This window comes from Phalacrocorax aristotelis, chromosome 5 (genome assembly GCF_949628215.1).
Source record: "Phalacrocorax aristotelis chromosome 5, bGulAri2.1, whole genome shotgun sequence".
NCBI lineage: Eukaryota > Metazoa > Chordata > Aves > Suliformes > Phalacrocoracidae > Phalacrocorax > Phalacrocorax aristotelis.
In genome coordinates, this window is record NC_134280.1 from 46,436,851 (window position 1) to 46,452,342 (window position 15,492).

The following is a 15,492-nucleotide window of genomic DNA, read 5'->3' on the forward strand; positions in this document are numbered from 1 at the left end:
GAGACTTCCCCCCCCCCCCGTCTATACTTCATTTCTGGGTATGCTCTGAAAACAACTGAGGAAAAAACCCCTTTTTTTGGAGAAGAGAGGATTTTGCCATTTACCTGTGGTTATGTCATCCCTAAATTAGACTACTTTGGTGATATGTTTAGCAGAGCCAGTCAATATGAAATGAGTTACTAAGTCTCATTATTAGAAATCATATTCAAGTTCAGTTGGTCAAAAGGTACCTCAACAGCCAATGGAAAGGAACAGGCAGTTTGAACAGGCAATTTGTCATGCTCTACAACAGGGAGGGTGGATCACCCTCTCAAGATAATAATCTTTTCCATTTACTGGAAATAGAGCCTAGACAACTACCTTAGCTTTATTTTAAAATAGCTTAAATGGAAGGAGATGAATGTCATCCTTAAATAGCTAGCTCATCCTGCAGAGTGTCACACCTTTGCTCCGTAAAATTCACTGGCTTCCCTTTCAACATGCTGCCCAACTTGTCTTCTGTTTCTAAGATCAGCATAATTAGCTTTTCTTTGACTAACATGTGAACATAGCCAGACCACTCAAACCCACCCTTCTTTGCATTTATACAAGAGGGTTGAAGACATGGAGATGAGAAAGGCGAGTTTTCCATTTGCCTTTTCCAGAGTGGGAGCCAGTGTTCCCTGGTAGATGGGTGAAATCTTTAAGACAGACACTCTGTTACTGATGTTAGGTCAAATTTATGCTCTTGAGTAGATCTTTTTGCTTCCCTGCTTCAGTTTTATATACTGCTTATGCAGTACATTTACAGGAATTACCTATAATTTCTGAAAATGCAGTTAAGAGGAAAGCATGGGCTGTTTTAAAATTAGTTGTATGGCAGATACAGCATACAGTAGTCAAGTAGCAAACGAACAGCTGTACATACAAATTTTATGAGAGTAAGGCAGTACACATTCCCTTAAAGTACTCTAACCAAGATTCAGAAAAAGATTACGTGAAGTCAGGACACTGCAGTTTTCAAGAACCATTTCAGTTGCATGTTCTCTGGCAATGCAAGCAGAGCAAGAAGAGCAAAAAGTCTGCTATCTCCTTTTTATGCATGTAAATTTATACCAATTTACAGTATGGTCATGTGCACAAAACTAGTGTTCCTACCTTTTGTGTGATATTGGCATACAGTGCACCTAGTTGCATTTCCTAATAAAAAACAAATACTGCAGCACGCAAGGTATAAACTGACATGAGTATCAACAGCTAATTTTAAGTGCCCATTGGTACTGTCTATGAGCATTACCTGTGGTGATCCAGAAAAGGCCTGTTTTAATTCCATCTTTTGTCAAAGCCAAGGATAGCCATCCATGCTCCATGTATTGCTGCTTTAGGTTTTTATGGACCAGCCTTACTCTCCACTTAAATCCTGGCATCAGTTATCACCAGTAAGACAGATGCAGAAGAAAAGAGTTCAGCATGTGGCAATCGCTTGATTTGACCATATGACACATTAGGAAACCAAGTCATAAGATGAATCCTCTGCACCAAGAGAAGCTTTTGTGTATTACATTTTAAAACTAGCAAATGAAACGGAAGATTCATCAAATATATTTAAGCGACTCCCAAGTATTTATCAACTACTACAAAAGTAAAGCAGATCAGTTAAGAAAATGGAACAGAAGCAGCCTCTCTGCGTGCTGCTTTAGTTCAAGGAAAAGCCTTTGCTCTTTTTTCTAGCTCAGATGGAACTTCTTTCCATTTACTTGTACCTGCCTTACTGGTTTCCCCTCCCTCACTTCTATGTGAGAAATCTTTATAATTATCCCAGTCCATGGTCCTAGTGGTGGTGTATCAGACCTTCCAGAAGGCGATCTTCCTCTTGGAATTTATATAGATATAGCTCCAGTCAGCAACATCCAGCCTTCAAGTAGTCTTGGGAAGGGAAGGCTTTGACATGCTGTTAGCCCTGTTGACAAAAATTTAACACATTCACCCATTTTTAATAAAAAAAAAAAATCTACGCAATGGTAGCACTTGCTCATACCTCCATCAGACTTTCTAGATGAACAAAAATTACTTGCAGTAAAACAGAGGTAAAATTTGCATTAGAACTACTCATCTTCAACTATGTATAAAAATATTCAGAGATCCTTTTATTAAGTAAAAAGTTACAATATTAAAAAAATTACACTGACATCATCGTTTCCACCACTGCCATACTTGCTCTTAATTTGCATCACTGAAAGAGGAAAAAGATTAAAAAAAAAGAGTAAGTTCATAAGCATTGTTATTTCTTTAAAAAGAATCACTAAGCAGCATGCTTAACACTAAAAGCTAGAGGGTAGGTCTCATGACAGACAAGTGATTTAGTTAACTTACACTTATTCCCTTCTGCCACAGAAAAGGAGTCAGACACAGAGGTGCAGGGAATTTTCCATGGATATGCAGAAAATTATTGTCTAATCAGGAGTGTTAAAGGCTTTCCTGCCTCCCAGCTCTCTCTGCTTCTGAGGAAAGGCTGTAGCTCCCCAAACCTAGACTCCTGCAAACGGCGCATGACACAAAGATTACAGGAGAAACTGTGTTTTCTTCATAAACAATTTATTTTATTTCAAATATGTGCCCTTGTTGATTCAACAATGATGCCTGAAGAATCGTGTCCTCGACCAACCAGAGAGAGAACTGATTTGGAAATTTTCCACCTGACTTATTTGCTGCTGATACTTTGACATTGCCTCCCTCCTCCTTGGCAGCTGAAAGTATGGCTCGGAGTGAGCGTGAATTTGCACCTCATTCAGAAATGGTTAAAATTCAGTGAACAAAGAATCAGTAAATTGACCATTCAGGGAGGCAGAGGGCTATGAATATATAGACAAATATAAAACATCTTATTGGGATTTGTAGCGATTCTTTTTTCTGCATGTAAGATTAAAAACCACTTTACCTTTAGTGTCCTGCTGTTCCCTCCTCATCCCCCAACAGAAATAAACAGTTCAAAAAATGCTTGATGTTCCAAATGTTTTTTTATAAACATTTAAAATCCTGTCCCTCTCCTTCCAAAAAAGCAGATAATGGGGTATGGAGTGAACAAGACTGGACAAAGCGGGAGTTTCACATGGACGACTTGCTGATTATCTCTTCTTACTATTTGGTATGGGCGTGTGCTTTGCATTTTCATTGACTTAGATCATAAGACATGAAGCAAGTTATTTTGGATGCTGATGCCAATCTGAGCATTACGAAAAAACTAACAGTGCCTGGGTCCTGGTACAGGTGGTCATGGACTCATGGTAGTTTCTTGGTTTAATATTTACATGGATGTTTAAAATTATGGTCTGTGAAACATATTTTCCAAAGATGCTCCTGTATTTGAGGAAAAAAAAAATAAAAGAAGCCTTGATCCAAATCCCATCTTTTTTTAAATGTCTGGTTAAAAATTTTGATTCATCAATTTATCTCAGCACACTTAAAAGCAGAACAGAGAATAATGACTTTTTTTTTAAAAAGAGAAAGATTCTGATCTCTAAGGAGACCGTCGCTCTTTTTTTGTAAGTAAATGACACTGAATGGTACGGATTCGATTCTTTGCTGGGGCAAACTCCGGTTGAAGTTTTAGTGTTGACTCGTACCATTTCATCGCCTTTTCAAACTCTTCCTGTAAAGAAAGGAAGAAGATTGCAAATAGTCAGATTCTAAAAAACAGTGAACACATTTTTTATGCCTTTCCTGTCCTAAGTACTTGAGTAGTGTGGTATGCACAAAAGTAACTGAACCAATACTTGTGGTTTAGGGTTTTTTTTCCCATCCTCCCGCAAATAACTCTGAGATTTTCTTGGGCTTGTGACCCAGTTCTGCATATTCCATGGAAGGGAGTCAAACTACTGCAGAGCATTATTAACCAGCATCCTTGCCTTTTCCTTTTAATAGTAGATCTTAGCATTCTTGCTGTAAAAGTAACTCTTGAAAACACATTTCAGTCAGAATTAACATAGATCAAGGCTTTAAAGTCTTGGGCAACGCAAAAACACCAACTTTGCTGAAAAGCCAACATTTTTAGAAACAACTTCCAATAGTCTATTAGAAGAAAAATGAGAGAGGAAAAGACCCAAAATGTTCTGGGGTTTTCAGTCACTTTTAACACTGGTTTTGTTCTCTTACGTTCCTTTTCTCAGTAACTTTATTTGTCCAGTAGAGGTTAATATTAATTTCTAGCCACATTATAAACACTAACTAGGTCAATGTGAGTTGTAAAGTCTTGATTTAAAAAAAAAAGCGTACAGTTTTAACAGGAATTACATAGAAAATCCTATATTAGTTTGTGGGAACACTGACAAACAGCAATGAAAACAAGAATCAGGTTCTTCCATTTTAGATGTAATAATTTACATTTGTTGTGATCTGATATTATTTTGATGTTCCTTTAGATTCCCACATTAGTAGTTTCTATAGGATCCATACAAAGTTCTCAGTCCTTAACATGGCCAACTGTTTCCCCTTTGTCAGGCAACTTACTGAAAGGTTTTGCAAATAAAGGAACCTTGGCCTCTATGATGTTATACTATTAATTAGCATGACATCTTCTACAACCTGTTGGTCAGACTCAGCTCTCAAATACAGCAGGTTAAATATGATGTAAATAAACTAACTTGTCTTTTTGTTAGTGTAATTTGATCCAGAAGATTAATTTTGTCCTGTTGCCACAGTCATTTAATATAATGAATACGGGGCTTCACTGAGTATCTCAGATTCAGGGAGAACCAAGTTATCCTTAGGCACTGTGCTCACTTTAAAAAGACATTGGCAACTCAAGCATCAAACTTCTATTTTGCTCCTTTCAAACAACTGTCAGAAGTAACACCTGAATAGAACAAAGTCATGCCTTTCTTCAGTTTGTTTCCATTGTGCGTTTGACAGTACTGTGTATTTCAACTCTTCTCAACCCTGATAGCCATAACACACGATTACCTGCTCAACTTGCCCTGTTATCTCTGTGACTCCCTCAACCACAGGAGCAAAACATTAAGGACCAATCTATGACAAATGCTGAAAACCGGCAGGAATACATAAGAACACGTGTAATTGAAAACACTTTTGACACAGACATATATATCAATTATGTCTCAAATTTAATGGTGCTTCTTTTACCCTTCCAATATAATGGCCCTGCTAAAGATAAGGACGGAACACTCAAGGACCAATATAGCATTTGTAAGATAAAAGGAACGAATGTTTTGTGTTCAGAGTAAGCACTGAAAGCTCAATTGCAGATTAGAGTATATAGACAGTATGAAGAAATTTGAGCTCAATCTGTGAATTATTTTGGGTGTTGATAATCCAGATACTGAAATTAAACTTCCCTTGTGTTTGTTCATCGCTACTGTGAACTGGGTTTTACTTATTATGCTAAGCTCAGCTCTTCAGGATAGAGACCAAATTTATAATTAATTTTCCAGTATAAAAATATCCTATGTTTAGATGGGCAGCCAACCAAAACTATCAATTGTTTGCTACTGTCTTAACAAAGCTTTGCAGACGGCATTATGAAGCCAGCTTTGTAAACATTATAAATTATAAAAACGTTGGCCTTCAAGTACTAAATGAGTAATAAGAGTAAAATGAGTAATAAGAGTTTTGGCATTCAAAAAATATTATTTCTCGTTTATCCTACCCAATTTCTTGAGTGCTGCTCCTCCAAAATTATTTGTGAGAATAAGATTTTTATATATATATAAACACACACACATATATACTGCACCAAAGACAACACATAACTGGGTGACAGCACACTCACCATTGCTACGTAGACATTTGCCAGTGTAAAATGATTAACCACAAAGTGTGGCGCTATTTCCACTGCCATGGTAGCCACAATGATGGCATCGTTCCAGAGTTTTGCGTTGTGGAAGATGTTTGCCAGGCTTATTAGTGGTACATCCTGGAAGAGAAGAGCAAGCGATAAACAGTAAAGTTCTTTCCATTGAAACTGCCTCAGGATCAGCAAGACAAACAGAAGACTCCACCACGTGGCCACTCTCACTTGGTTACTGCCCACTCCACTATCTGGTGACTTTGAAAGTGATGGGTCAGACCTATTTTACTAAAAGAGAGCATTTGGAGCCGAGTTATAAACAAAAAACGTCACATATACACATCTGCTCACAATAGTAACAAACAACTAAGAAATTAACTCACTTAAGCATCCTAGTATGTACCTTTATTTTTCAGATGCTCTTACACTAGTTTCTCCCAAAAAGATGAGATGCATTCTCAGAGACAAGAAAAGCTGTTTGACCACCCTCCTTCAGTTCTTCCGTAAGAGGGGAAGGAATATGAATACAAGGGGACAGCAGGGAAGTGAAGAAAGGTCTAACCATTAGTGCAACTGATACACTGTTTTTTATCCTACCTCTGCCACAGAATCCCTGTATGATGCTGGATAACAGCTATAAATAAAAATTTCTCAGCCAGTCACTGATGGTATGTTTTTTATTTCCTGGATTTCCAGACTGTGACCTTGTCTGACGGACAAAACTGTTGAGCCCTGACAGCTGTAACGGACTCTCTGGGAGCTGGGCTTCACGCCTTCAAAGGACAAAATACTGCTTACTACTGAAGTCTTAGATGCCCTCAACAGGACAATAAAAAATTTCGGATGTATTTGATCCCTGCCTCCTTGACCTCTACAAGGCAAGGAATACCTCTGGTGGATAAGTCATTTGTGTCTGCAAAGCAGGTATTATGGAAGTCAGAATCACAAAAGCAGCCCACAGGAAAATTCATTACCTGTTATTTACATGAGAAATGTCAAGAGAAAGTAGCGAGAGAACATGAAACTGAAGAGGAGGATAAAACAAAATATTAAGTAGCTGTTCATTCAGTGCTAACTCTTATTGAGTTCAAGTTGCAGCTGCATCTTTACAAACAAGACCCACAGTTTTCTCTGCAGGCAGCTTTGGTGTGGAGGATAAAAACAAGGCACAAATTCAGAGAGTCAGCCAGTCCCAACCAACATTATATCACATTTCTAGGAAACAGCGCTAGTAGTGCAACACCATAATCTTGCCAAATTGTAGCTTCCAGTCCATACTCTGACCCTTACAAGGCACACAGTTAAGGGCACCATTTCTGAGGAACCATTCCCAGTTACATAAAAAGACAGGAAAATAAGCAAGAGCTTGTTGCGTTAGATCTTGGTTCCAACCTTGTTTTAAAAGGACAAGTGCAAAGAGAGAGAATTATAGGGGACATAGATACATAGGATGTGCATTTCTGAGTTGAGGCATATCTACTGTTAATGGCTAAATCCTCCTAAGTGAGAGTGTAGACTACGTTGCCGATTTACTCTCCACATCTTAGGTTAGAAGACTTGTCCAGACAAAGGCTCATGAAGATTCAAAGTCCTACATAACAAGTGGAAGTTCAAGCCTACATTGAGCAGAGAGATGTCAAACCCACTGAACTGCAGGAAATTCCACTGAACCTCTTTTGTAGTTGTCTTTTTTTAATTACTATTATTTTTTAAAAGAGTCTTCCACCACCTGTTCAGTGTGGACTGTCTTGAGATTTCACCACAACTAGCTCATACCTAATACATTATAGACACTTGATACACATAGTGCTGGCCTTAAAAATCATCTGTGAAAGCTCTATTGTGACAAGCAAAACATTTTTTCACCTGGGTAGTGGGTACATGTGTACACACCTTCATGTGATGGGGTGCATAGTGCAATGCTTGCCGTAAGCAATCAATTGCCTTCTTTCCTTGGCCTTTCACCCTCCAGTAAAGAGCTGCCATGCTAGAGAGGACCCATGAAGTCTGATTCTGGCAAAAGAAGATCACAAAAACCAGTCACGTAAACACCTGTAGTGAACAGTCTTCCTGTCTTTCACTCCTCCGATTTATTTGATATACTGAGTTAGAGAGTGTTACACTTAAAAATAGCATTAAACTATTTCAAAGCAGCAAAAAGTTTTTTATCTAACAATACATATCCAATAGCCAGGTAAGTGAGATTGCCAAATGAAACACAAATTCCAAATGCAACATAATTTTCTTAAGAAAAGAATAGCAGCTAAATAGCTTTAAACAGCAACAACAGTTTCAGCAGCCACAACAGCTTCTAATCAGCCGTCTGATGCTGAACGTCTAGATGTGTAAAGCAAAAAATTTAGCTAAGTTACCTGATTGGACTCGTAGGCTCTCTGTAGTCACTGGAAAGAGAAAGGATGCTCTGGGAAGCAGCTCAGAGCAGAAGCCTGACAAGCCTAGCTGAATAAGTTTGGTGCCTCTAACTGGCTGGCTCCCGTGTCACGTGTTAGGAAAGAAAATACTATATGTGCTTGAATTCTGTGGACTCCGATACAGTAAATGAATGTTTACACTCACATATGCAATTAGATAAGTAGCCATCTTGATTTGTTTGATTAGCTCTTGTGAACACTGAATGAGGCTGGTAGACAGAAGAACTGCATTTTATTTCCAACTCAGCTAGCGTTACTGAGAATTCTGTTTCTGGTCTCAGCACTAAATTTTCATCTTATTTGGATAAAGCTTGCTGTCTGCAGGGGGAACTGTAGTATGTAGGAAAAAAAGTTAATACACATCTAAAGTGAAAAGAAACTAACTTGTAACATGAGCATAAGAGTAACATCTTTACTTTCTGGGAACGATAAAGCTATACTGGCTTTAGTTTCAAAGCATAGTAAGTTCCTCAGATGGCTTTCAGTACAATAGGCTAGGGACACCAAACTTGTTTTGGCTGAGCCCTCTTTTCTATAGCAGTTTGGGATATCCTCCCCCCTAGCTGTAAAAATGTAACAACAAATCCTGCATCCTTATCTACCTCGTAGACCCTGGGAAAATTATGTCCCTAATCATCTCCTCCTAAAGACCTTAGCTGAGGTCCTTAGCAGTCAATCTAGCAAGGAAGCTTGGCTTTCTCTGGGGAGAACTGGAAGTGCAGCCTTGCACATGTTGCCATACTGCTGCCTGAATGCATCTGACACTCCAGCCCAGTAGGCAGAGATGAGAGGAAGCCCTTGCCTGTCAGCTGTCCGACCGCTGCATGCCAGGAGCATGACTGGAGAGTTGAGCCATGGTTTAACTCAACTTTCCATAAGCTCCCAGTCAACATAGCACAAAAAGAAAGAGGAGGGCTGAGAACTGTTGAAATAGTTTTATATATCTATATATATCTTAACAACCAGCAACACTGCTCACTACAGGGCTGGAAACATTTGGGAATTTTACAAGGTTAGGTTTTAGTAGAGAGATATGCAAGACACCTGACAGTGTAAGCACAGGATACAGCTCAACAAAATACCTGTGAGGGCATTACAGATGCTGAAAAGACACAAATCCCTAGTCCAAGTACTAATACTTTCCTTGACTGGGGTTTCAGACAAACAGTTCAAGACTGGATTGACCACTACACATCAGTCATGAGCAGTACGCCCATACTTCTCATTTTTCTCATTTACACATACCTTTTCCAAAGCTTTGGCTATTCGAGTACCAACTTGTTCTAATGATTGTGGTGAGTACTGGTCTTTGCCAAGATTCTGTAGCACCTGTGGAAGAGGAAGAACAAGTGCATGGATGCTGGAACCTTGTAAGAGACGTCCCTCGCCTGTTGGTTGGTTTCTTCACCAACCGTTTACAAACTCTGTAACTTGTTCCAACCTAAACATCACTGTCTATTTTGAGTTAATACTACCTGTATCATCACAGTGTTACAACTCCATGGCACCGAATACTAAGAATGGTAGAAGATTACGTATGCTCAATAGGACTTTCACTAATTCATCCATCAAGAGCTATAAATACAAAGACACTAACACTGTTCTAGGATTTCCCTCAGGCCAGATCGTAGGTGGCTGGGAAAATGTTCTGGTAAGATATTGCTTTCAGCTTGCACTGTTCTCACAGTTTTATCCAGGCATTCACTCAGTGAGGGTCACTTCTGGAGACAGGGCACTGAGACAAATACATGTTGAATCTGCCATGGTATGGGTAGTTTTGTGTGACAGCCTTCAGTTCTGGCATACCTCTTTCAGTTGACTTTCTCCAGTGTAATGCAAGCTGGCCCGACTAGAGACACCTTGCAGGTGGTCCAAAGTATGCATACTGGCTGGTAGATTTGGGTTACAAAGGGGCTCCATGGCTGGTTCTTGCAGCTGTGTGGCAAAATCAATGTGTTCTGTAATGCTACAGAGGTCATAAAACAAGTTGAATCAGTCAGGAGAAGAAAACAGGAGTCATTACAAAGTTCTCTAGTGAGTGTACACTGCCCAGAACCTGGCAGAATCTCATTTTGGTAGCTGAAGAAGCAAGAGAACCTGGATCTTCCATCTGCACTTGCACTTTTCTTTGCAAGTCTATTGATGAAATACTACATAACATTTTCAAAACTTTGAAAGCCTGGCAGCTGTTTCTTACTTCAAAGAATACTAAAATCTTCAGTTTATGCAGACTGAAGGCCATGTAACTGTCTTGCTTTGTGTAAGTAACTTATTTAAGGTTCATATACAAGACACTTACTCAATGTTTTTGGCAGAAACAGCAAGCCATGTGCTGGCTACAGTTGTAAGTTCTATCCTGCGGAGTTTCAGGCATTCATCAGGACTTGGCCAGCCAAGGCTACGATAGTCATGCCTTTTTCCTTGAGAAAGGAAAAAAAAAATATATAGAAGAAACTGCCTGGAAGCAAAAAGACACTCTATTTCAGTACAATGATTTACAAAATACTTTATACCAGTGGATACAATCCCTATGCTGTAAAAGTCAGTCCAGCAGCCAGATTTCTTTAAGAACATTGTTGAATCTAAATGGACTGAATGGAACTTGTGGGATCCAAAGACAGATTAGGAGGTGGAGTTTAAAAACCCATTTCATTACACTTTTTCAATAGCTACACATTAAGAACAATCACCACTCTTGTTTACAGGTAATGTCTCTACTTAAACGTCCTTAAAGAAAGTTCATAAGTGAGTCATCATTTATGTTCTACAGCTACAGTAAAAACTAATAAAAGATGATTGCTCCATCTTCTGACAATCCCAGGTGAAAAATACCGCCTTTTCTTTTCAATTAATATTGTTTAAAACAGACAGTAGTTTTTCCTGCATTCTTACACTCAAGATAGCAATACTTCTGAAACTATTAAGCTATTACACTTCAGCCCTCCCATTTTGCAGAGAAGTTAACCGTGGCAGGGAAAGGTTAAATAACTTGCTTTATGTTAACAAATAAATCACAGAGAGAAAAAAGAACCTGATCTTCACATTTGAACCAAAGCCTACTGAAATCTTTCCTGTACATTTGGTGGATACTGTACCAAATCCTAGGAATCTCGCTTGTGTTAACTGTTAGGAAACATTTTCCTCTCATATCAGAAACACCCAAACTGTTTGGAACATAAGCAAAATTTGTTGTACCTATAGATTTGCACAGTGGGAAGCCAAATTTAACGTGCCAGTCTATCGCACCAGCTACATAGGCAGTATTTCAGTATTTATTTCTAGTTACCTGAAATTTTGCCCATTTGGATGCAAATCCCATTTCCCATGCAAGGTATAGTAAAACGCTTCACCATAATTTTGCAAAATAAAGATGAATCTGTAATACCATATCTTTTGTAAAGTATTCTGATTAAAGGAAAATTAACTTCGAGAAACACTGGGAAGCTTCAGATCAGTTCTCATCACCACCACTGTGAACGATCTGACTGACTGTGAGGTATGGAAACACTGCACAGGGACAGTTCAGTAGTCTGCGAAGTTGTCAAACACAGGACAGCTAGTGTCATTTCCCTGTTCTACCAGGAACTCCCCAGGTGACGTCCAATATATTACTTAAACTTTTTATGATTTAGTTCTTGTAAAGAGGGTGTCAGCGGACCCTGCCTCATGGGAGCATTAGGAAGATAACTACTTTACAGTCGAGGGATTCTGTGTAATAAAGGCAGAAAAGTAGCTCCCAGGAGAGAAGATACATCAAGGAAAGGACATGTACGTGCTCACAAATGATAGTCTGTTTTCATGGAATCCCTCCACCTATTTAAATATTTAATTCAGTAACTTATATTTGTCAGTTGCTAAAAAAAGGAGCTTGTTAAAGATTTAATGTAGAAGTCTTGAAAAATGTGAAATCACTGTCTAGGTCATCAAACTGCCAAGGACTAAAATGTATTGCAGAACCCATCTTTGCTTACACATCAGACCTATGACAAAGATTTTACCTCCACTGAAATCAAGGTAAGACAAAAAGTATGGGGGCCAACTACTTTAGTTCCCTTCTCCGGCATCATTAGGTTCCAGCAGCTCTAAACTTCATCCTGAGCAATCCTTTGCTGATGACTTCTGTCCACCTGAACATACCATTGGAACTAGCTTGCACCATAATAACACATCACTCTCCAATTCCTGTTACTCAACTAGCAAAAGCTCCACCTCTCTCCCCACACCGCCTCATCTATGTTGGTGCAAAACTCTTCTCCAACTCCAACCTTCTGGAAGACAGTCTCTAAATTTTCACTTATAATATCACCAAACCAATTACAACAGAACACTTAATTTATTTTTAAATTTTATGTTTATTAGACCAAGTTTCCTGCCTTTTGTTTTTGAGTTGTGTCTTATGTTTAGTCAGTAATAAATTCAAGCTCTCATCCTACATTTGTCCCCGAAGGGGTGTGTCTCACCTGATTAAAACTGAGAGAAGTTAGTTTAAGGAAAAGACCATTAACACCTCCTCTCTTTTACTACTACTTCTCACAATATCTACCTCTCTCATTCTATACTCTTACCACCTCATCCCCAGAAGTTCAGGAAATTAACTAGAAAGTTTTCATTCAGCAGATAAAGTTATGTTGCACTTCATGAAGAAGGTGCTGATGGAAGAGATTTCTGATTTTTTCATGTACTCATCTAAAATGCATATTTCACTATGTGGACTTTGTGATGCATATTTATGGTAATAAACCAGAGTAACACAAAAACTGCAAACAACTTGCTTTCTCTATAAGCAGCAGGTTACCTATTGGTCCAGGAGAAGGTATCTTTGGTCCACTGATCTCTAGGGCAGTTTGGTACAAGTTTTCATTTTCTCCATTAATCCCTTCTTCCCCGTTTCTCCCAACTGGTTCCTGGAGATCCAAGCTTTCAGCTTTTGGTTTCTTTAAACGTTTGACCTGAAAAGTGATCTACCCGAAGAACAGTATTGGCAGGTTAACTGTAGGTAACACCATGAACATTATCAGCTCCAATACACTACTTGTTTTAGCCCAAAGATTCAATTTCAGATACTTTACAGATGAGATCTTCCTTCCTCCCTCCTCATCTCAACCCATTCTCTAAGCTTGCTCACTTTCACTGCATCACACCATGCAAACTAAGCACATAACTTTAATCTCCAACATAAAAGAAAACCAGTTTAACCGCTTTTAAGGCATTTTCCATTATATATTTTGTTTGTAACATGACGACAACAGATATTTCATTGTTTTCATGCTAACTGAAACTTCCGGTTAGAAACTTTGTAACTGTGAACAAGAAGTTTGAAGGCATGCAGCATCATTCAACATCTAAGCTCATGCTGCTGATAATCAAGACTTATGATCATAGAATCATTTAGGTTGGAAAAGACCTTTAAGATCATTGAGTCCCACTGTAAACCTGACACTGCCAAGTCCACCACTAAACCATGTCCCTAAGCGCTGCATCTACCTCCAGGGATGGTGACTCAACCAATTCCCTGGGCAGCCTGTTCCAATGCTTGATAACCCTTTCAGTGAAGAAATTTTTCCTAGTATCCAATCTAAACCTCCCTTGGCACAACCTGAGGCTGTTCATAATAGTCACCTGGGAGAAGAGACCAACACACACCTCGCTACAACCTCATTTCAGGTAGTTCTAGTGAGCAATAAGGTGCCCTCTCAAGCCTCCTCTTCTCCAGGCTAAATGATGTCAGTTTTAGTCACGCAGAGACCTTTCCTTTAGACAACAGATTGAAACTACTTGCTCATTTCATACAAGCCATGAACCAACTCTTCTAGGCCCATAGGGGAGGTTCTTATATATATTCCAGTGTTAAGACCCCTGAACTGTCCTCGTCTTTCCCTCCTTCACAACAGTAAGTTGGTACAAGACTTAAACTGAAACTTGGGGGTGGGATCCATTGCGAAAATGCTCACAACAGCACGTCCAATGGGGGAATAAGTCAGGCCAAGCGGTGTGGTGATAAAGGTTCCTTAGCTGTCTCCCAAGAGGTGAAACAGAAGAGTAATCACCTCAAGTGTATGTATACAAATGCACACAGTCTAGGAAACAAACAGGAGGAACTAGAGCTCCGTGCCCACTCAGAAGGCTACGACATCATAGGAGTAACTGAAACACGGTGGGACACCTCAAATGACTGGGGGATCGCAATGGATGGTTACAAGCTCTTCCGTAAAGACAGGCAAGGTAGAAGAGGTGGAGGAGTTGCACTCTACATCAAGGAACACCTTGAATGTATCAAAGTCAACTATGGTGACTGTGACTGCTCTATCGAATGTCTCTGGGTTAAATTCAAAGGGGTCATCTCCAAGCAGGAACTCACAGTGGGCATCTGCTATCGACCTCCTAACCACAATGATGAAGCCAACAAAGTGATACTTGGGGCACTAAAGCAAGCTTCTGGCCAACAGAACCTGGTCCTGATGGGTGACTTCAACTACCCAGACATCTGCTGGAAGAACAATACGGCAGCTCGCATGTCATCCACCAAGTTCCTGGAAAGCGTAGAGGACTGTTTCCTGATACAAATGTTAGATGTGCCAACCAGGAAGGAGGCGCTGCTGGACTTGCCATTCACAAACCGACAAAGCCTGCTTTGTAATATCTCGGTTAGTGATAGCCTTGGCTGCAGTGACCACAATATTGTGGAGTTCGGGATCCTGCTGAGCATGCTGAAGGTCAGCTCTAAGACAAGGGTCCTGGATTTTAGAAGAGCAAACTTCAGTTCACTCAGGGCTCAGTTGGGAGGGATTCGATGGGAAGCTTCCATGGAAGACAAAGGAGCTAGTGAGTGCTGGGGGTTCTTCAAGAACTCTCCATTGGATGCACAAAGCCAATTTATCCCCTACAAAGGAAAGGGAAGTAAGCGGAGCAAGAGGCCCCCCCATGGCTCAACCATGACCTCCTGGGTCTACTCAAATCCAAAAGGGAAGCATACCAGAGATGGAGAAGTGGAGGATTATCCATTGAGAGCTACAAGGGCATTGCTGGAGTGTGCAGAGATGCAGTTAGAAAAGCAAAAGCCCAACTCGAAACTGGCCATAGACATAATAACAAGAAAGATTTCTTCAGACATGTCAACCATAAGCAGAAAAAGAAGGAAAACATAGGTCCACTGTTAAACGGAAAAGGAGAGTCAATCACCAACGATGCTGAAAAGGCAGAGGTCCTCAACACCTTCTTCCCCTCTGTCTTTACCAACACAGTCGGGTCCCAGGCTTTGGGAACAAAATTGCCCGTTGA

At 39.7% G+C, this 15,492-nt stretch overlaps 1 protein-coding gene across 2 annotated transcripts in view; it reads right to left on the reverse strand.

Annotated features, from left to right (window-relative positions):
• Window positions 1-2,557: 2,557 nt before the first annotated feature.
• Window positions 2,558-15,492, reverse strand: part of TTC17 (tetratricopeptide repeat domain 17) — a 63,582-nt gene continuing 50,647 nt past the window's right edge. The window contains exons 19-26 of one of the 2 annotated variants that reach the window (XR_012660728.1): window positions 13,010-13,175; window positions 10,514-10,634; window positions 10,021-10,180; window positions 9,460-9,543; window positions 8,155-8,184; window positions 7,676-7,795; window positions 5,765-5,908; window positions 2,558-3,628 (exon numbers count right to left, since the gene is read on the reverse strand). Coding sequence is in view for 1 of the 2 variants with exons in the window: in XM_075094313.1 (XP_074950414.1) it covers window positions 3,497-3,628; window positions 5,765-5,908; window positions 7,676-7,795; window positions 9,460-9,543; window positions 10,021-10,180; window positions 10,514-10,634; window positions 13,010-13,175 (927 nt within the window). In the remaining variant the exon portion in view is untranslated. The remainder of the gene's footprint in view (window positions 3,629-5,764; window positions 5,909-7,675; window positions 7,796-8,154; window positions 8,185-9,459; window positions 9,544-10,020; window positions 10,181-10,513; window positions 10,635-13,009; window positions 13,176-15,492) is intronic. The other variant, XM_075094313.1, reaches the window with a different exon arrangement.